This window comes from Orcinus orca, chromosome X (assembly GCF_937001465.1).
Source record: "Orcinus orca chromosome X, mOrcOrc1.1, whole genome shotgun sequence".
Classification (NCBI taxonomy): Eukaryota; Metazoa; Chordata; class Mammalia; order Artiodactyla; family Delphinidae; genus Orcinus; species Orcinus orca.
Window position 1 is genome coordinate 21,050,605 of NC_064580.1, and position 21,972 is coordinate 21,072,576.

Consider the following 21,972-nt stretch of genomic DNA (forward strand, 5'->3'; position numbering starts at 1 on the left):
CTTCCTCTCTCACTGGCGATGTGTCAGAGTGCCAATTTCTCCACGTTCTCACAAGCAAAACAGATTTTCAAGTTCATTTTCTTCCTCCCTCACTTTCTCCCTTAAATATGTATTTATTGCTTATTGTGTACCCGGGACCATGCCCAGCACTGGGGATTCAAAGATGAATGTGTCTCCACACTTGAGGAGTCCTCAGCCCAGGGCAGACACTGCATATTTATCTTTGCACGGGGTCCCTGCCTTGTACACTTTGCACGGATGTCCCAGCCTCAGGTGTCACTTCTTCAAAAATATAAAGATGAATTGCAAAGTTTATGCTAATTTAAAAAAATTGTTAAACTTAGAATGACAGTAAATAGCAAATAAAAAACACCATAAGAAAAAAAAGAAAAAAACACACCATTACATGTTGAGAGAGAGGCTGTGGAAGAAAGGAAAAGCTGTATATTTTAGTAGCTCTAACAGCACTCATTTGCTGCTTTTTGAATAAGGCTGTCCCACATTTTCATTTTGCACCTACAAATCCAGGCTCTGCACCTGGCTGAGTACTTCAGCAGGAAGGCACTACCAAATTACATGGCAAAGGGTGTGGACATGGGGAGGGGTGAGAAACTGGGCCCTCATGTGATTTACCACACCGTGCATTCGATGACCTGGGAAATTTTTTACTTCGTGAGGACAGGAGGGAGTGGAGGGTCTCAAAATGCTCAGATCTTTAACGTTTTTTCTCAAGAGCGATAAAGGATGACATTGGATTTAGTAGGAACCGTTGACCCTAAGCAGATTCCATTTTAAATTTATAAGTGAGATAGAATTTGGAGCCAGTTGCTTGTTTATCTCTCAACTTCAAACACAGGAAAGCCTTAGCTGGCCTTGCTCACTGCTGACACCCTAGAGAGGGTTGTTCTGCTAAGGAGATGGTGAATTACTCTGATTAGATAGTCCCTTGAGCAGCAGGGAAGGCTAGATAGAAGTGATGGTAGAGAAATGAACCAGAGAGAGTATGTAACTTCTTCCCTATCACATTGATATTCTTCCTTTATGTGAAACTTCTTATCCAATTTGTATCATTTTTGTTATAAATGGACTCACAAATTTGGTGGAAAATGCAGACATGTGCCCAAGGTCACTTAGCTAGTAACCAGAACATCCAAGGTTAGAATCCATATCTCTGTACTTTTCCTTTTATTTGGGAAGAGAGTTGCTCTGTGTTTTTATAGACTCTCAAGTCATTTTTGTAAATATCATTTTGGGGTAACATATTTTTAATATTTTTGTCTTTTTTTCACTTTAATTACTGAGATACAGACGTCTCTCTGGCCTCCCAAAGTTTAGTTTGCACAAAAACATTGTCATGGATCATGTTTAAGACTTTGAAAAAGTTCTTCATTGGCAATTCTATTAACCATCAGACAAGAAACGAGAGAAACAAACCCACTGTCTGCTTAGTTCAGCTCTTCAAAAGAGTTTCACTTAGGAATATGTGTTTCCATCCCAGAAATGATTAGTGGATGGTTAAATTACACGAGGAGGGAGAATTAACATTTTGAATGAAAGGGTATATAATGAGAGGGTTTGAAGTAGAAGAAAATTGCTCGCAAATAGAATAGGATTTTGAACAAGAGATAAACGGGTCCAGCTACTTATGTACATTACCCATCTCAGTCGTTACGTTTTGGGTTCCTTTTCAGTTCTGGCAAGTCTTTCTTAACCTGCTGAAGGCTTAAACTTTACTGTCCAGAGTTAAACTGCTAAAATTAGAGGTACGTTGTCCTGAGGAGGTGTGTGGCCAGTTTAATGGCACAGGAGCAGGATAAAGCTAGTCTGTCTGTCTTCTCTCTTTTGTCCGTCTTCTCATTACTGGGCCCAGAGAGGTCTGGTCTGTGGGGAGATGCATGAGCTGAGGGGTTTCACCCACAAGGACAGAAACAACCGTTCAGGTTCTGTGGCCCGGGAGAGGCAGGCAGAACTCTGGCTAATGACTCGTAGAAGTTTGGAACTTGATCCTGCTAACATGGTGGTCATAGAAATCACTGAAGGGGACTTCCCTGGCGGTCCAGTGGTTAAGACTCCGCACTTGCAATGCAGGGATGCAGGGGGCGTGGGTGTGATCCCTGGTCGGGGAACTAAGATCCCACATGCCGCACGGTGTAGCCAAAAAAAAAAAAAAAAAAAAAGAAATCACTGAAAACTCTTAGCGGCAAAATGCCAGAACATTTTTTTCACTTGTCTATTCATCTCTCACATATCGAAGAAATGTTTCACGTCTGCCAGCCAGGGGACACCTATGGGGCCGCTCAGTTACTCTGGCAGATTCACATACCTGGAAGGGTGAGGGACTCAGGGCTGACCCTTGGCTGTGAGGATGGACCGGTGGGTCAAGAATTGCTTCTTCTGGGTCTGATGAAGAGCTGATGAATGTGAAGATCTCAGGCGGATCTTCTATAGACCCTCAGCTGGGCCCAGTGCGGATGAGCCACCCTTGCTGAAAGGGATCACTTTCCACAGCGAACTACCTGTACACGTGCTGTCACCTCGGGATCTGCGCTTGGTAGTAGCTGAAGCTAAGACCCAGCATTTGCATCTGTTCTGTTCCGAAAAACAGATGAGGGAGAAGGCATAACTGAAATGCAGGCAGTATCAAAGGACGCTGGCAGACAGAAAGCAGAAACAGCCTGTCAGAAACACATGGGAGTAGACTCCCAGGATCTCCTGGGGCCTCCATGAAAGACCAGATTTATTCCCTTGATGACTGATCCAGCTGTTCAAGGGCAGAATGTCCTGACTTGTGTGGATCTGGGCTCCACAGATTAGCATCCTGCGAGCTGCACTTGTCTGCCCTTAGCCAAAGGAGGGACTGTGAAAATGAAAAATAGCCCTGCTGGCAGCTAGGCTGTGATGTTCCCAACCAAAGATAAATAGTGCATGTGGAAGATAAGTAATGTCCAGAGAAGGCCACTCTGACCATGTTTGGAAGTAGAGAGAGCCAAGGCCACTCCTCAACTGGGAAGATAATCGATTAACAGTCCATCGCCTCCCTTGACTAACAGGACTCACTGTAGCTCCTTTACCAATGACAATTCTAGCCCCTTGTTAATCTTCCCACCTCTCAAAGAAAAGTGAAGATGCCCACTTATTGTACTGCTATGGTTGTTGCTGCGCGCAGGCTTTCTCTCTGGTTGCAGCGAGCGGGGGCTACTCTCCATTGCGGTGCCCGGGCTTCTCATTGCAGTGGCTTCTCTTGTTGTGGAGCACGGGTTCTAGGCGCACAGGCTTCAGTAGTTGTGGCACATGGGCTCAGTAGTTGTGGCTCGTGGGCTCTGGAGTGCAGGCTCAGTAGTTGCGGCGCACGGGCTTAGTTGCTCCGTGGCACATGGGATCTTCCTGGGCCAGGGCTCAAACCTGTGTCCCCTGCACTGGCAGGTGGACTCCCAACCACTGTGCCACCAGGGAAGTCCCCGCTAATTGGGTTTTGACTACAGGTATGTTAGTGCCGATCTTCTGTTGGTAGACATCTGCCCTGGCCTCTTTGCTGGCCGCCATCCGATTAGCATTGGAAGAGATGCTAAGGGAAAGAAAACAAATGCAACTATTTTCAAATGTCTTCCATTTCTTCTTCTCTCCTCTTTCTCCTGTCTTTGTCTTTGTTAGCTGGAACCGATCTGTTAGTGACTTCTTTTGTATACGTGTGAAATACCGTGTTAACAGCTCCCTATATAGTGTGTCTCTGAGTCAGTTCGTACTGTGGGAGATGTTTTCTGAAGATGTGGCAGTAATAGCAGGGTCTCCATTGTGCCTTCATCTAGTTGATACCTTAAAGGGAAAACGTCTCCCACAGTGCGAACTGACTCAGAGACACACTCAGTTCCTTTGTAGATCTACGGGCTCATTAATGAATGAGAAATGGGAACTAAGGGAATTCCCTGGTGGTCCAGTGGTTAGGACTCAGCGCTTTCACTGCTGAGGGGCTGGGTTCAGTTCCTGGTCAGGGAACTAAGATCCCACAAGCTGCGTGGCGCAGCGTAAGGGAAGGAAGGAAAGGGAGGAAGGGAGGGAGGGAGGGAGGAAGGAAGCTGATTATCCAGTATTTGGAGAATAGTTAAGTATAGTGCATCAGACTAGTGGACTATCTTGCGGCTGTTAAAAGAGGCAACTGAGGCAACCTAGAAACAAGGAAAATTGTTTATGAAACAATTGTTTATGAAAATTAAATATAATATAGTGAATAATGTGATTACAACTAGGTGGCAATCATCACTGTGTAGCTCAGGGCCTAAGCTGGGTACCGGGAGGGATTTACAGGTATGGCTTGATGGCATGAGCGGTCGGCCCATCAAGGCTCTATCTGAATAGGGATAGAGGAACCTGATAGAAAGGATCAGGGCTTGGGAATAGGGTGAAGTCAGCAAGGCACCTGCATGAAATTTAACAGAGTGCCAAGCAAAGAAACCAACAAAAAATCTTCGATAATCAAGACAAAAATATTTTAATGCAATATTTTAAAAAAATCAGAAAAAAATCCATGATGGGACACAGTAGCAAAAATTTTTTTTTCAGTATCAAAATTTTAAGTTAATGTTCAATCCTGCCCTTGCCCAACTCGGAGAGAGAACACTTCACTTGCCTCACCCTAGTCCAGCCCCGGTAAGGACAGTGACTAGCTGTGTGGGACCACCAGCTCTCTCCTCCCTCTAGGACTGAACCCCACTGAAAATAAGGGCCACTCCTTATTAACCCCAAAGGAGGGAGAGTCTGAATGCATACACTTGATTAGGGAATGGTTGATCAGAGGGAAGATGTTTCCATGTAGTCAAATGTCAAGTAGATCTTCCAGGGCCTTGGGCTGGGACAAGGAGAAACAGCATGTCTAGGAGTCACAAGCAGCAAAGGACATCCCTAAAACAACCTGGGTTCCTGGGGCACCACTGTCCTTGTAGGAGCAGAGGCTGAAGAACCACATTATGTTTGTGCAAAAAATATATGTGGGACAAAGCAGAAGACCCCCCAAGGAGCAGGAAGGCAGGCACTTGACAATGTTTCTGTATATTCTGAAGGTTGGGGTTGGGGGCTGATCTAATTGAGATTCAGTTTTGTAATTGTTGTAAACCTATTGGACAGCCAGGCTGGGGTGGCCTGTGTAAGATCAGATTCTATATGCAAATGTGCAAGGACTAGAGAGTAGTGGCTCTGAACAAAGATGACTGTGTCAGAGACATAGTGTGAAATAGTGTGATGGTTGTGTGAAATCTTTTCAAGTTTTTCTTAGTGTTTTCATGTGATCTTTTCAACTAATAACAAGGAAAATGAAGAACGTATCATATCTATGAAATGACCTATGTAGAGCCTGGCACCATAGCTTGGAGTCCAGCAAACTTAAATTGTTGTCCTACCCAAGTTCGTGTGCCTGATGCACAGTGAGGCCAAACAAACCAAAATGCTGGAGTTCGGAGCAGAGAAAGGTTTATTGCAGGACCAAACAAGGAGAATGGGTGGCTCATGCTCAAAAGGCCCGATTTCCCCATTGGTTTCAGGGAAGAGTTTTTATTGTTTTTTGTATTTTAACCTATATTTCAGTCTTAAAAATTTTTTATCTTATATTGGAGTATAATTGATTAACAATGTGTTAGTTTCAGGCATTCAGCAAAGTGATTCAGTTATACATATACATGCATCTATTCTTTTTCAAATTATTTTCCCATTTAGGTTATTACAGAGTATTGAGCAGAGTTCCCTGTGCTATACAGTAGGTTGCCGGTTCAGGGAAGAGTTTTTATATGCAAAATTTGGGGGGAGATATGCAGGTATATGACCTTCCTCTGATTGTTGGTGGTGAGATAACAGGGTGGTGTTCCAGGAATCTCAGTCATCAGCCTTCTGGTTCCATCCAGTCTGGGGTCCACGTGCTTGTGCTCAGCCTGAAGTTACCATCCTCCACCTGGGTGGGGGCCTTAGTTCCTGCAGAAGAACTCAGAGATATATTGCTATGTATATCCCTTGAGGAGGAACCAGGACCCTGCTTTAATTACCGCACTGTTGTTTCTTGACTGCTCCTCCTTTGTTTCTGTATTCCTTCCTTTCCCTAATTAGTAACTGTTTGAATCTGCCCTTTGGAACTCAAGGAAGGTCTAGGGGGTGAAGCCTTTTCCCTACAAACAGGAAATGGGGGACGCGGAAAGGCTTTTGTCCCTGGGAGGGCCCCATGAGCTCCTGCTTTGTTTCAAAATGACAGTATTGCACATGATTATCTGAGTATAAATATGTGAGGTTTTATTGAGATCAAGAGCTTAGTTTTCCTAATGGTGTCCTTACTAGAAAACAGTAAGTCAAGTTTCTATGAAGATAAAGTGCCTATAGGAGGAGGCCTAAAATAAGCATTCTGTGTTAAAACAAACTAACGACAACAACAAAACCGTGGCCAGTGATTCTAACATATAGCCAAGATTGAGAACTAATGAACCCAATGCTGCCCTACAGAACTTTCTACAATGATGCAAGTGTTATACATGCACTGTCCAGTAGAGTAGCCACTAGCCACATGTAGCTCTTGAGCACTGAAATGTGGTTAGTGTGAGTGAATTTTTAATTTTGTTCAATTAAATCTAAACGTAGATGTAAACAGCCACAGGTGGCTAATGGCTACTGTGTCGAATAGCACGGCTCTCGTGCAATGATGCTCAGACTTCGGCTGGTAACAGAGTCCCCTGAGCAACTTGGTAAAAATACAAAGGCCCAGGCTGCATCCCACTTCAACAAGCCTGGGTCTCTCTTTATTAGCTCGACGGGAAATTTTTCCATAGCAGCACTTTGCAAACTTTTGGGGGATCTTTACAAAATGCAGATTCTGATTCAGTAGGTCTGGGATAGGGTCCAGAGACTGCATTTCTAACAGGCTCCCCTGGAATGCCAATGCTGCTGTCCAGGGGACCACACTTTGGGTAGCGTGGCTCTAGATTTTGGTTGTGTCTGTTTCTTTTTAAGGTAAATTCCTGAGCGGATGCTGTTAGCTATTTTCAAATGTTCTACTCAGTGGAAGTTTTTTAAAAATTTATTTTAAAATTTGAGTTATAATTGACATATAACATGTTTAAGTTTAAGGTGTACCACACGTTGATTTGACGCACTTATATATTGCAATATAATTACCGTAGAGTTAGCTCACACCTCTATCACATCATATAATTAGATTTCTTTTTTGTGGTGAGAACGTTTAAGATCTAGTCTCTTAGCAACTTTGAAGTATATAATACAATACTGTTGTCTGTAATCACTCTGCTATGCATTAGATCTCCAGGACTTATTTATCTACTAGTTACAAGTTTATACCCTTTAATAGTAGCTCCCCAATCCCCCGACCAGGGGAAGAAGTGTTTGGGACATCAGCTGCTCTTTCACTTCCCTTTCCCTGTTCAAATCAGGCCAGCTACATTTTATCCTCCTGCCCCAATTCCCTACACATTTGAAAATGCCAACATCACCCTGAAGGCTAGGAAGAGGTAGAAATCCCAGGCAAGTGGCATCCTGATCGTATCTGTATTTTGTGCAGTGTGTTATTTTTCTTTCATAATTTACTGCCTGTTCCAGAAAAAAAGAGAGCCTGTGTATGTGTGTTGAGAAGGGCGGTCGATGTGCATAATGAGAGTGTTTTGAAAATTTATTGGTTGCCACAAATTCTCATCACTGAAAAATGAAAGCTCTGCGTAGCTTATGGCACAGAAGTGGGACCTGTATTTGCCAATATTAAACAGTTGTATTTCCTATAGATACTAGAAAAAAATTCCCTAAAACTATTGCTAAAACTTGACAGTAAATATAGACTCCTGGTTAGTCGACAGAAGAGAAAAGGGGATTTTTAGTGGGTCAGAAACAGTACATTGTCTTAACATGGACTGACTTTTTAAGTCTCAGGAAGTTAAATGGATCTTTTAATGGGAAATAATGGGCACCCTCTTTTTATTTCCACCACTGCTGTGTTCTACAATGTCACCCATACATTGGGCAGCTGCTCCTTTCTTAACAACACCCCAAGCCTACAGAACTCCCATTTAGATAAAAGAACCTAATTCTGCACTGTGCAACTCTGTTACAATCTGCTACAAATTGCAGATGTGGGAGAATGGAGGGTTGTGTGAAAAGGCCTGTGTCTCTTTCAGGCTGCCTGCAGGGAAGGGAATGTTGTCCTCCAGGTTCTGTCTTCTCTGACCCTGGAGCTGGTGCTGGGTGGAGAGGCTGTCTGACCGCTGTGGCTGGGGTTGCCTTTACCTGTATGTAGGTTGAGACCTCAAGAAATTACATCACCCACCTTCCTGCTCTTCCTCTCCTTTCTTGGTCACTCCTTCTCAGCCTCCATTCCAGCTTATTCTTTTTATTTATTTAAAAACTTTTTTGGCTGCACCATGCAGCATGTGGGATCTTAGTTCCCTGACCAGGGATCGAACCCATGCCCCTTGCAGTGAAAGCGTGGAGTCTTACCCACTGGACCGCCAGGGAAGTCCCCAGCTTGCTCTTTTCCCAACCTGTAAAAGTGGGTATCTTTTGATACTCAATCCTAGGCTTTCTTCTTTATGTATTTAGCGGCTATGTTGCTTGGAACATACAAGTTGTTGACACTTGCTTCTTAAACTGTGCCTTCTGTTGTTCCAGTGTCCCTCTTCAGTCTCTCGCAGATTCTTTCATCTTCAGCTCCTCCTTTCCTGATCATAATGTTGCCATTTCTGTTTTTTATGGCATTGGCCTTGCTATCTCTCTCTCTCTCTCTCTCTCTCTCTCTCTCTCTCTCTCTCTCTCTTTTTCTTATAACTTATCTTATAGCTGGGTTTGGTTTCTTTTTTAAACTCATTTTGACATGTTCAGTCTTTTCATAGAATTAAGTCCGTTTGCATTTACTGAAACGACTGGTATACTTGGTTTTATTCCTTCTGTGATGCATTTATGCTATAACATTTGACTTTGATAGTTTTTTTTCTTTTTATTTATTTATTTATTTATTTTGCGGTACGCGGGCCTCTCACTGTTGTGGCCTCTCCCGTTGTGGAGCACAGGCTCCGGATGCGCAGGCTCAGCGGCCATGGCTCACGGGCCCAGCCCCTCCGCGGCATGTGGGATCTTCCCGGACCGGGGCACGAACCCGTGTCCCCTGCATCGGCAGGTGGACTCTCAACCACTGCACCACCAGCGAAGCCCTGATAGTTCTTCTTTTTACTATTTCTTTTCTTTCCTTTCCAGTTTTATTAAATTGCTCTCCATTCTATTTTTTGCCCTCGTTAATTTGGACATTCCATTGTACCTTTCCGTTCTTTTAATGGCAACTTGTTATTCTCTAGTGTTCTTAATCAATTACCTATTTTGTTACCATTACTTGAAAACAAGACCCCTCAACTATTTTTTCTCACCAAGGCAGTCTATTTTTCGCTGACTCCCCTACCCCAATAAGATGATAGTTAGGCTATTTTAATTTCTCTTTCCCTTCCTGCTCTGAGAAATTTCAAATGCTCTTTTTTCACTCTACCTCCATGCTCACCACATCCAACGTCTAGGTTTTTCTGAAATAGTTTAGTTCTAAATTATTATTAAAATTGCCTTTGCAGCAACCTCTTTCATTTTAAGAATCCTTATCTAATACTCACATTACATATTCCAAGACATTTGTTTATGACTGGTTTAGATTAAACTACATATTACTTATTTTTAGAAATCCAATTATTATCCATTTAATTTAAACTTTAGTATCTGAAGCCTCTGTTTTTGTTCATTTGTTGTTTGGTTAGAATGATTTCTTTTTTTTTTAATTGAAGTATAGTTGAGTTACAATGTTTCAGGTGTACAGCAAAGTGGTTCAGATATGTATACACACACACACACACACACACACACACACACACACACACACACACACACCCCTTCTTTTTCAGATTCTTTGCCCTCATAGGTTATTACAAGATATTGAATATAGTTCCCTGTGGTGTTTATCTATTTATTGTTTATCTGTTTATCTATCCTTGTTGTTTATCTATTTTATATATAGTAGTTTGTATCTGCTAGTCCCAAATTCCTAATTTATTCCTCCCCCACCCCCTTTCCCCTTTGGTAACCATAAGTTTGTTTTCTATGTCTGTGAGCCTGTTTCTGTTTTGTAAATAAGTTCATTTATACCATTTTTTATTTTTTATTATTTATTTATTTTTGGCCGCACCACGCGGCATGCCAGCTCTTAGTACCCCCTGCAGTGGAAGCATGGAGTCTTAGCCACTGGACCACCAGGGAAGTCTCTCTTTATTTTAGATTCCACATATAAGTGATATCATATGATATTTGTCTGTCTCTGTCTGACTTACTTCACTCAGTATAATCTCCAGGTCCATTCATCTTGCTGCAAATGGCATTATTTCATTCTTTTTTTTATGGTTGAGTAGTTAGAATGATTTTTCTCGAATAGAGCATGTGGTTGTTCCATTTTTTTAATGCATAAAAAATTTTAAAAAAAAAGCTTTTTACCAGGATGGATGAATGAAATACTGGCTGGGTATGGGATTCTTGGGTTGTAGTCCTTTACTTTCAGTAGTCTCCTAGTTGTTTTTTCAACATCTTCTAGCTTCCAGGACTTCCAGTGTTGTATAAGAAAAGCCTAATACTTATCTTACTTTTTATTTGTAGACAACTTATTCTTTCTGACTAGAAACTTAAGATTTATGTTTAATTATTGAGATTTATAATTTTACCAGGATATGCCTAAGTAAAATTAGGCCTATCAGCTATTGCCACAGTAAGGCTGTGTAACAAAGTACCCCAAAAAGTTCATTGGCATTAAACAATAAGCATTTATTGGTCACTCACACATCTACAAATCTATGCTGGGCTTGACTCTAAGGTCCAAGTTGGGTCCAGGTCTGCTTGATGTATTTCTCATCCTCCTTGCATCAAGAGCCTCCCAAAGCATGCTCTTCTCAGGGCAGAAAGCAGAAGCACATGATGGTGAACCCACTACGCAGGTATATTTCAAGTTTCTTCTTGTATCATATCCATTAATAGTCCATTGGCCAAAGTGAGTCACATGATAAAACTCAAAGTCAAGAGTTAGGGAAGTACGGGGCTTCCCTGGTGGTGCAGTGGTTAACAATCTGCCCGCCAATGCAGGGGAGACACAGGTTTGAGCCCTGGTCTGGAAGGATCCCACATGCTGCGGAGCGACTGAGCCTGTGCGCCACAGCTACTGAGCCTGAGCTCTAGAGTCCACGAGCCACAACTACTGAGCCCACGAGCCACAACTACTGAGCCCACGTGCCACAACTACTGAAGCCCGCGCACCTAGAGCCTGTGCTCCGCAACAAGAGAAGCCACTGCAATGAGAAGCCCATGCACCGCAACGAAGAATGGCCTCCCTCACTACAACTAGAGAAAGCCTGCACGCAGCAACGAAGGCCCAATGCAGCCAAAAAAATAATTAATTAATTTAATTAATTTATAAAAAAAAAAGTTAGGGAAGTGCAATTTGCTCCATGTTAAAGGGGAGGGAATCAGTACTTGTTGAACAATAATTTAACCTACTATAATGGGTAGATTATCTACTCCGACTCTCATGGCACCTACTGGGAAGTTGGTGTACTTTTTGAGTCTGTAAACTCGGGCCTTTGTTTTGTTCAGGGAAAATTGCATTTATTACTTGCTTAATCATACTTTACCTCCATCGGTTCCTTGTTCTCCTATTTTTGCTTGTTACGTCTCCTAGATCTATCCTCCAAGTCTCTTATCTTTTTTTTTTCTATAAGTTCCATCTTTTTATATTTTTGAGACATCATGCCTTGAGATTTTTCTTCCCCTTCACCCAGGTTACTAACTCTGGCCACAACAGTAGGTATCCTCTCCCTTAATTCAACTAATGTTTTTGTTTTTTTTTTAATTGGGGTATAGTTGTTTTACAATGTTGTGTTAGTTTCTGCTGTACAGCAAAGTGATTCAGCCCTATGTACGCATATATCCCCTCTTTTTTGGATTTCCTTTCCATTTAGGTCATCACAGAGCACTGAGCCCCTGTGCTATACAGCAGGTTCTCATTAATTGCCTATTTGATACATATTAGTGTATATATATCAGTCCCAATCTCGCAATTCATCCCACCCCTCCTTCCCCCCTTGGTGTCCATACATTTGTTCTCTATGTCTGTGTCTCTATTTCTGCCTTGCAAACAGGTTCATCTGTACCATTTTTCTAGATTCCACATATATGTGTTAATATACGATATTTTCAACTAATGTATTTATTTAATTTTTTTGGCTGTGTCAGATCTTAGTTGAGGCATGCGGGATCTTTTGTTGTGGTGTAGGCTCTTCATTGTGGCACGTGGGCTTCTCTATAGTTGTGGCACATGGGCTCTCTAGTTGAGACATGCGAGCTCAGTAGTTGTGGCATGCAGGTTTAGTTGCCCCACGGCATGTGAGATCTTAGTTCCCCGACCAGGGATCAAATCCACGTCCCCTGCATTGGACGGCAGATTCTTTACCACTGGACCACCAGGGAAGTCCCCAACTAATGTATTTTTAAGTTTAAAGCCATAGCATCCATTTACTGAAAGTTTGTGATTTTTTTTTAAAGGATCCCTGGGGGATCCCCTTCTTCTTGTTTTTTTTTAAATATAAATTTATTTATTTTATGTATTTATTTCTGGCTGTGTTGGGTCTTCGTTGCTGCACACGAGCTTTCTCTAGTTGCGGAGAGTGGGGGCTACTCTTCGTTGTGGTGAGGGCTTCTCAATGCAGTGGCTTCTCGTTGCAGAGCACAGGATCTAGGCGCGTGGGCTTCAGTAGTTGTGGCACATGAGCTCAGTAGTGGTGGCTCGCGGGCTCTAGAGCGCAGGCTCAGTAGTTGTGGCGCACAGGCTTAGTCGCTCCGTGGCATGTGGGATCTTCCCAGACCAGGACTTGAACCCGTGTCCCCTGCAATGGCAGGCAGATTCTTAACCACTGCGCTACCAGGGAAGCCCTGTGATTTTTAAAAAAGTTGTCATCTGTCCTCCTCTAGCAATTCTTTTTTGCTGGGTGCCTGTTCTGTTTTATGTTCCTCCTTCTGGCTGCTGGGAACTCTTAGTTGTCTGTTACTTTTCTTTATCTATGTACTGAGACCATTTGGGTATCACATGTTATGCAGTAGGGCCTGGAATGAATTGAGTCATCAGCTTTATTGGGGGAAAGGAAAACTTAAAAGGGCAGGGTAGCAAGAGAAGAGAAGGCACAGGTCCCCTTCCTTCCATCATGCATTAGAGAAGAGTGCCAGTGCCACCACACGCCCCTGGATACATAATGTGGGTTCGCATTCTGGTAGAGAGACCTGTACCCTTATTGTTCTCCTTTTATAGAATGAGCATGAGAAAACAACTTAATCAATGAAGGGACACACAAACTGCTTGAGTGTTGCCATCTGGAGTAGGACACTAGCTATTTAAAGGAGTTGTCTGGGAATTCCAGTTGCCAGCACCTGAAGTCTGGTGGGGGACAGTTCTCCATGTTTCCCTTGTTTCTGCATGTCTTGTGAGCAGAGACACTGATAACCTTTATTCTGGACTAACTTTCCAGGAAGTTTGTATGGTAAACAGCCTGAGGAAATAGAGATAGTATCTCCCTAATGGAGCCAAAGACAAATTTGTTTGACTGTCATAACAAAGATAATGTCTTTCTCCAGAGCAAAAATTTCTCCAGAGCAAAAAAAATTTGTTTGCAGCCCCTTTAAACATATTGTTATTTCCTAAGCTTGGGTTCTTCCCTTGTGACAGACATCTACTGCATGTGCGGCATTCACTCGGGCCCACCTCTCTGTTGTCCCCATGGGACTTGGGTGGGCAAGGGAACCAATGCACACATGAAATGCATGCTGCCTTGTTGTGCTATGAGTAATAAAGTCCTTTGTCTCCGGCCTCTCCCGAGCACAGGCTCTGGATGCACAGGCTCAGCGGCCATGGCTCACGGGCCCAGCTGCTCCGCGGCATGTGGGATCCTCCCAGACCGGGGCACGAACCCGTGTCCCCTGCATCGGCAGGCGGACTCTCAACCACTGCGCCACCAGGGAAGCCCTGACCCAGTATTCTTGTCTTCTGCCAGCATCCATGAAATTAAGGCTAACTTGTTAGTTTTCAAGCAGCATAGAGTCTCAGACCTTTCAGAGTTCTCGACAGAGCTCATTAGAAGTGACGTGCCCTCCCATCGGGAAGCTGAATTCAGTGGAAGCCCCGCTCTCCACTCTGCTCCAGCCCCAGACGATTTGTGGTCCAGGCGGCCAAAATAAGGTCACTTTGGGATAATGCTTATTCGATACAGTGGATAACTGGCAACTACAGGGTGTTCAGTAATTCCTGATCTCTATATGGAAGAAGCCCTAGTTTACAGTAGGGTTGTCTTCCAATGATTTATTTAAAATTTTTTCTAGGAAAATAACTTTATAAATGGCAGTTATACTTAGCCCCAGGTATTCTTAGACTAGCCCTCTAAACTTACTGAGCAGGTTCAGTTTAGTGGTTAAGACTGTGGGTCCTGGAGCCAGACTACCTAGATTCAAATGCTTACCCCTCCTCAGATGTGCGAACTTCGACGAATTACATTAACCTCAATTTCCTCACTTGAAAATGGAGTTAACAACATGAACTACCAATAGGGTCATTCCGAGGATTAAATGAATAATGTACACCTTGTAAGCAACTCCTTTCCAAGCTGCTGTGATAACCATTCAGTAATCGGGTCACTATGTACAGTGGGAGCAGACTTGATCACCGGCGGGCTTGTTCATATAGCATACACTGCCGGAGATGACGCATATTACCTATTTCTTTTGCTGGGGGAGGACCTTCCATTAGAGCAAGTATTCTTAACCTGGGGCTCATGGACACTTTTAGGGGATCCATGAACTTAATGAGAAAAGAAAATGCTTTATATATGTACATTCTCTGATCTCTAAGTGAAATATATTATTTCCTACAAATGAATATAGAGAACAAACCACAGTAGTATTAACAATGTCTATGAATTTGTATTGAATAGAAATCACAGATGTTTTCACATATTCCACTTATTGCAGGTACCTCAAAATATCATTCATGCTCAGCACTGCTTTGAAATTATAGTAATTATTAGTTCCTCTGCTACATCTTATTATTTAATGCATTAACCAAGAAGCATATTTATTATTTATCATAACTTTATGCTTTCAGGGTTGTATTTTAGCGTAACGGGCTTCCTTTGTGATGCCGTATCTTCTACTTTATGCACATCAAAATGTCATTCTGAGAAAGGACCCGTAGCCTTCACCAAATGCCATAGGCCCATTGTCCAGGGATTAAGAAGCTCTTCAGTAAAGTAAAATTGGCCTTGCTCTGCCCACTCAATTTCCCCTGTAAGAGGGCCAGACCCACAGGGAGGGCTCTGTAGTTCTCTAGCCCTGCCTGTGAGCGAGCGGAAGAATCTCCCTAATACAGGGTGCAGTATTAGAAAACCCGCTTGGCCCAGATCTAAATTGTGTCCTTGAATATATGAGCAGAACGTATAAAGAGAACATATTGACGTTCAGCTGAGTCCTGAATCTATCTCTGTCAAATGGTTCCAAACCGTGGCAAAGATGTCAGTTATTAGCTCCTCTCAAACACCAAGACGTGGCTAAGTGATAGATTGTAATCTGTCATTTCATCCACACATCTTGAGGTCTTTCCAATCATATGATGAGTCCACTGGGGACAGGTCTATGTCTTGCCCTCAGTGAGGCAGGGGAGAGGGTAGTGTGGTAAAGGACGTAGTCTCTGATCCCAGGAGGCTTGGATCCGAATCTGGGCTCTGATACTTCATAGCTGGGTGACTTTGAGCAAATTATTTAACTGCCCAATGCCTTGTTTCCTCATCTATAACTATACCTTCCTTCCATGGTCCTTGCAAGGACTGAGTGAATTAAAACATGCAAAAACAGAATAGTGCCCAGCAGGAAGTGAGAACAGAGGGAAAAATCCTGTATTTTAGAGCCTAAGTGTTTTTCAAAATGCAATTAAAGCAGCTAAGCTTTACATTTTCCCTGCAGATCAAATACTGAAGTACTTGAGATGAAGGGTTATTTTATTAGACTTTATGGGAAAAGACATTTAACTATCTAAAACACTAGTAACACCCTGTCAAGGTTGTCCTCTCCCTTGCCAGAAAGAATGAACTCAGCTTTCTCTAAGGAACAGGTGGTCGTGGTGCTATTTCAGGAAGCAACACACAACAAAAACCAAAGACAATATCGGTATCTGTTGAGAGGTGGCAGAAGTAAGAACAGGATGTTGGAGATGGTCTAGCAAGGAACCTAACATGTTTCTGTCACTTTAAAGAAATAAACAAACATTGCTTAGGAGTATTTTCCCCAAGATTTTCTCAAAATAGCAATCTAGAATGGAATGATAGATTTTTTAACTTATCATTTATAAACAAGTACAAATTCTCTGTGCAGATACACACACCTGGACTTCATGAGCTGGGCAATATTTTCTCCCTGGAGTCCTGTTTCCACCATCTCCTTGGTGGAAGATGACTTGTGGCAGGGTGGTAAGCCACTAAAATCTTGAGTCTTCTGCTATTTCCTATTCTGTTGTGTACTCATCTTCAGATATGTAACATTCATTATTCTACTGAGACTTTCTCCTACAGGGAATTTACCTTTAATTGCTGAAGGATAAAATGACGTGAATTTTGAATGAGATCTACATTCTGAAGAGGTACTTTACTTTTCTTTGCTATCTGTATTCTCTGCATCCCACCTAAGCCCTCACACAGTACAAGGCATGTGGGAAGTCCTCCCTTTACAGGTGTTTGAATGAATACAGACTCTGGGATTGTATTTCCAGGGGTACACTCTTTCTTCTTCATCAGTGAGGCAATTGCTTCAATTATAAACCTTGGTGAGGATTAGTAGGAGGAAATAAAGACCACCAAATGGTAATCTGAAACAAAGCTGCATTTATTTGCTTGCTGGGAAGGGAGCACAACGTCAGCTGGTCTCTCCGTGTAGTAGTATCTGAAAGGATGAGAGTGAGGACAAAAAGGGAGAAGGTACACAAAATCTAGTGAGATTCAGAGTTCACTTGTCTGGTCGGCTCCCAAGGCTGAGTATAAACTCCTCTTTGCAATTGGTCATTGCACTGGTCTTCTTTGCAATTGGTCACTTCTTCAAAGTGCAGGCACCGTTCCTAAAGATGTCCAGGGTGGGCTACATGAAGCTCTAATGGGCTCAGTGTCACTCCGCTGGCATATCTGCCATGTTGGCTTTCCTTAACAGGATCGGTAGCACGTTAGTACAGCCGGGTTAATGCAGTTAAGAATCACCGGTTACCTGCCTCTTCACTCATCTCTTTTGGAACTGCCAAACTTCCTTTTTTTGGTTAGGGCAAAAGGCAGGGAAACATACATGTGTACTTGGGAAAAATACTTTTATATACACAGGTTGTCCTTCAAAGTTGTAAGAACGAAATACGAGAGGCCTCCAGATACTTGTACACAACTGTTCATAGCCCCACTACACACAATGGCAAAAGGTGGGAACAACTCAAATGTACATCAACAGATGATGGATAAACAAGATGTGGCGCACACAAACCAGGGAATGTTCCTCAGCCCCGAAAAGGAACGAAGCGCCGACACGTGTGACGATGTGGACGAGCCTCGGAAACATTACGCCAAGCGAGAGGGGCCACGCAGAAGAGGTCACGTAGCCTCTGGTTCCATTTTGAGGAAAAATCGAGATGGGGGAGTCTGTAGAGACAGAACGCAAATCGGTGGTTTCCTGGGCTGGGGGAGAGGAAGCTGGGAAGTGAGTGCTGAATGGGTACAGAGATCTCTCTCGGGCGATGAAAATGTTTTGGAAGCAGACAGAGGCTGTGGTCGCACCACATTCTAAATGCAGTAAATGCCAATGAATTGTACACTTTAAAATGGTTGATTCTTATGTCAATTATACCACAGTAAGAAACGGAAAAAGAAAACAGAAAACTTCAGGGGTCTTCTGAGCCCCACTGAAACGAGAAAGAAGGTAAAAAGAGATGAGGAAGCAGGGACAGCTGACCAGTTGGTGACCACTCAGGGGAGAGGGACTCCACTTCAGAATGTACCAAAGTTGAAAACACTTGAAAGACAAACCCATTTCCAGATGTTTAGATATTTACCTTCTGCAAATAACCCTGGGTTCTCAAAAATGTAAACGATTTTATGAAGAGAGAAGACAACATCCCCCTTTCACAGCCAGCGACTGCAGCCTAGAGGAGAACAGCTGGGCTCTGGGGGTGGGGGGCACCTTCTAGAGGGCTGGGGACATCCACGCAAGCAAGGGCCCCTAAAGCATGCTGCGCACGGGGAGGTATCCCATGGCCTCAATATCAAGATGACAAGCATCAAGTTTTGGTAGCGTTAGCTTGTTTTTGTTTTTTTCCCAAACCAAATGTATAAAAATTGCATTTCAGACACTGGTGCAAAAAGCTTTTAAACTAAATAAACAAATAGGAAAGTGCACTCTCTTCCGAAGGACGTTTCTAATCCTTCGTAGGCCGCGTCAGTATATCGTAGGTACACTGAAAGCACCTGTAAACAGCTACAACCTTCCTGTGGCACGCTAACATGGATGGACCTCGAGGACAGGACACTAAGTGAAATGAGCCCGTCACGAAAGACAAATCCTGTACGATCCCACTTCTACGAAGTATCTAAAGCAGTCACACTCAGAGACACAGAAAATAGAGGGGTGGGGGCCAGGGCTGGGGCGAGGGAAACAGGGAGCTGGTGCTCACGGGGATAAAGCTTCACTTTTGCCCGATGAAAACAACCCTAGAGATCTGCTGTACAGCAGCGACAGAAGTCCACTTAACACTGCCGAGCTGTACACGTAGAAGGGTGACGCTGCTACACTTATGCGTTAGTAGCATCTCGTTAGAATAATACTAATTTTGACTTGACTGGTGTTGCAGTTTTATTGCTTGAGAGAAATTACAGGCTTCAGGAGTTTAAACTGACCCTACTTTGGATGTGGATACACTTGAGAACATCGCAATAAAAACAACTGTCAACAGCCACCGCCCAAGCGATGGCTTCGGCGAAACCCTGCCAGTTTACTAAAGCACTTCCCCGTCTCTATGTAAAAATCATGGGCTTGTGCCTCTGCAGAAAGTTTGTACGTCTAACAACGTAAAAGAGCGACACATTAAAACAAAACCCAAATGCGGGTGAAACTCGAAATGCACTCGGTCGCTGCTCTTGTGTTTTCTAAAGGAGAGAAAATCAGCCAGGCCTCAGGGCTTGGGAACGGCTGGCGGGCCTCTATCCGCGGTCCCCGCGGCCTGGCTGCTGGGCTGCGGGCCCCGAGGGCAAGGCGCGGCGGCGCGGCGGCGCACGTGCACGCTGAACTGCAACTGCGGCCGCGGGGCCGCCCAGCCCGTCTGCTGCGGGGGACTCAGCCCGGGGCTGCTCAGGCCAGAGCCCGGCGGGGACAACACGAGCACCTGCGGCGGCTGGAAGCCGTCCTCTGCACCGAGGTGAACAACCACGGCTTCCTCGGCACGCACGACCGTGTTGGGAACGGCGGCGCCCTGTGAACCTGAAGCCTGTGCCCCCGGATCCTGTACCCCCAGACCCTGTGCCCCCGGAACCTGTGCCCCCGGACCCTGTGCCCCCAGTCCTTGGGACGCCGGCAGCCGAGGAGGCGGGGCGCAGGGCCACTGCAGGGGAAGCAGCTGGGGGAGGCGCGGCTGCGGGGCCGGCTGCTGGCTGCTGCACAGGAGCGAACCGCGGGGCAGCTGCACCACAGGAAACGGTCTGAGATCCGAAGCGTTTTTCTCTGGAGGAGGAGGAGGAGGAGGCTGCGGCGGCGGCGGCGGCGGCGGCGGCGGCGGCGGCAGAGCTCCTGCGGCCAGGTGGCCCGGCTGGATCCCCCCGGGAGCTGGGGCTCTGGTGGCACAGCCTCTCCCCGAGGCCTGGCCTCCGCGTCTGGGGCCCACTTCTCTGATGACCTTCAGGCCAACGGAGATCACCGTGACCCGGGAGACCGAGGTCGTCTGTGATGAGTCCGCAGTGGACAGGGCGGTGGCAGGAAGCGTGCTAACTGGGCTCTGCTCCACAGAGGATTTCTGGGAAAGAGCTGGTGGCTTAGGCGCAGGGCCAGGAGATGCACATGCCTGAGAGCTGCCTGCCTGCTGTGAAGTGAGACTCTCACCCCAGGAGCTCCTTCCTGAGTGCCAAGGAAGTCGCATGGGTGGAGGTGGATGTGTGGCTCCTCTGTTGGGCACTGAAGACTGAACCCACCCAGTCTTAGGCTGTTCTGGTTCTTTCCCTGGAGAAGGTTGCCTGAGACCGGCTGAGCCACTGGAGCTGTGTGACATCTGCACTGGACACTGGGTGCTCTCCTGGACCGACTCCTCGGGCCGACTGACCACTCTCCCAGCATCAGACTTTGCCCCGGGCGGGAAACTGCAGGGATAGTCATCTGCGAAGGAGTGGGGGGGAGACAGCTGTCTCTCCCACGTGGCTTCTGTACCGGACCCTTTTCCAGAGGCAAGTGAATTATCAGTCAGCTGCCTGACGGTCAGCCTTGTTGCCTGGGACTGGTAGCCAGCGTCACCTCCAAATGCAAGACCACCTTGTACCTCATGCACTGGCCAGACTGTTGGTTGTGAGTCATCACATCCGACAGACTTCTTCCCTTTAGCATATTTCTCCACGTCCACTTGAGAAGGTACGGCCAAGTCACAGCGTCTCTGTTTCCACATATCTACACAACTTCCTGCTTTAAAAGTTTTGAGGCCGTAATTCCCACCTGTTTTACTTTCTCTTATTCTTTTGCAGGAAGTCAGGGCTCTTAGCTCAGGAGAAGGTGGACGAGACAGCTCCTGCTGCCGATTCAGAGAGGTCATAGAGTACCTCTTGAAGTTCCTTTTCATGGGAAGAGTGTTCATGTTTTGTTTGTTATAGAGCAGTCTGTTTGCAGTGCACGCTACTGATACAGAAGGGTCTAGACACAGTGGTTCAGCCGTAGCTAAGATCAGTTGGCTCTCAAGCAAAAGTTTGTCCTCCTGGGTCCAATTCTGGTTATCGCTGGCTATGGCCTCTACATCCCAGGCTAAAGTCTGCATCGTGGGACGTAAGAGAATATGCCTGCTTTGGTAATGGGGAGCTTCCCTGTCGCTGGACTGCCTGTAGTCCCGTATTTCTGCTATCACACACCCGTGATGAAAAACGTTAACCTGAGACTTTTCCAGGAGACCCACTAAAACAGGAGGTAATTCTTCTGCATCCAAGTATTCGAGCAATTCCCCTTCTTCATAGGGCAGTCGCATGATCTCCGAAGATGATCCATTTTCCCCCTTGAGCATCAGCGAATAGCCCTCCTTTCCTGGGTACAGGTTGACCACCAAACACGGCAACGACTCTCTCCTAAGAAGCTTCTCTAACAGGTTCACGTTGCTTGTTAATTCCTCCGTAACCTCAGGCTCTTTTTCACATTCTTCAACATAAATGTCATAAAGTTTTTCATAGAGAGACTTCTCCCCATTAGATGGGTATTTCCTTTCCGGAGGTCTCTGTCGGGCACTTGCAATGATATACTCCGCACGATCCAAAGCTCGTTCTAGAGCCTGCTCCATTGCGGTACAAAATGGGGGCCCTAATGGAAGAGAAAATGTAAGTGAGCGGATGAACCGGGTGAAAACCCTGTCTGCAGTATCGACGAGCATTCTTGCAAACGCGGCCACTCCACAGTGGCGCGACCAGCCTCACCTCCAAAAGGACACCAAGACACCCGCCCCCGAAGAAGCAGCGCGCAAAATACCTGCGATTTAGGGAAAGACCTAAAGGCGTGCAAGCGGCCACCGCGCTGGATCTCGCTCGCCTCGCGTGGCAGCAGATGACCCGGATGTGAATGTAAGCGATTCTCCGCCCCCCACGCCCCCCACCCCCGCACATCCCCCCGAAGGCGCGCGCATCCGTGCGTCCGCCT

The 21,972-nt window shown here is 45.1% G+C and overlaps 2 protein-coding genes across 2 annotated transcripts in view; both read right to left on the reverse strand.

Moving 5' to 3' along the window:
* KLHL15 (kelch like family member 15) overlaps positions 1-21,972 on the reverse strand; it is a 475,484-nt gene that overhangs the window by 246,994 nt on the left and 206,518 nt on the right. The gene's annotated exons all lie outside the window — the stretch shown is intronic.
* Positions 19,302-21,619, reverse strand: LOC101280449 (transcription factor SPT20 homolog). The gene is made up of 2 exons (XM_033411527.2): positions 20,152-21,619; positions 19,302-19,903 (listed from the first exon to the last, which is right to left on the reverse strand). The coding sequence occupies exons 1-2, from the start codon at positions 21,617-21,619 to the stop codon at positions 19,302-19,304; spliced, it is 2,070 nt and encodes a 689-aa protein (XP_033267418.2).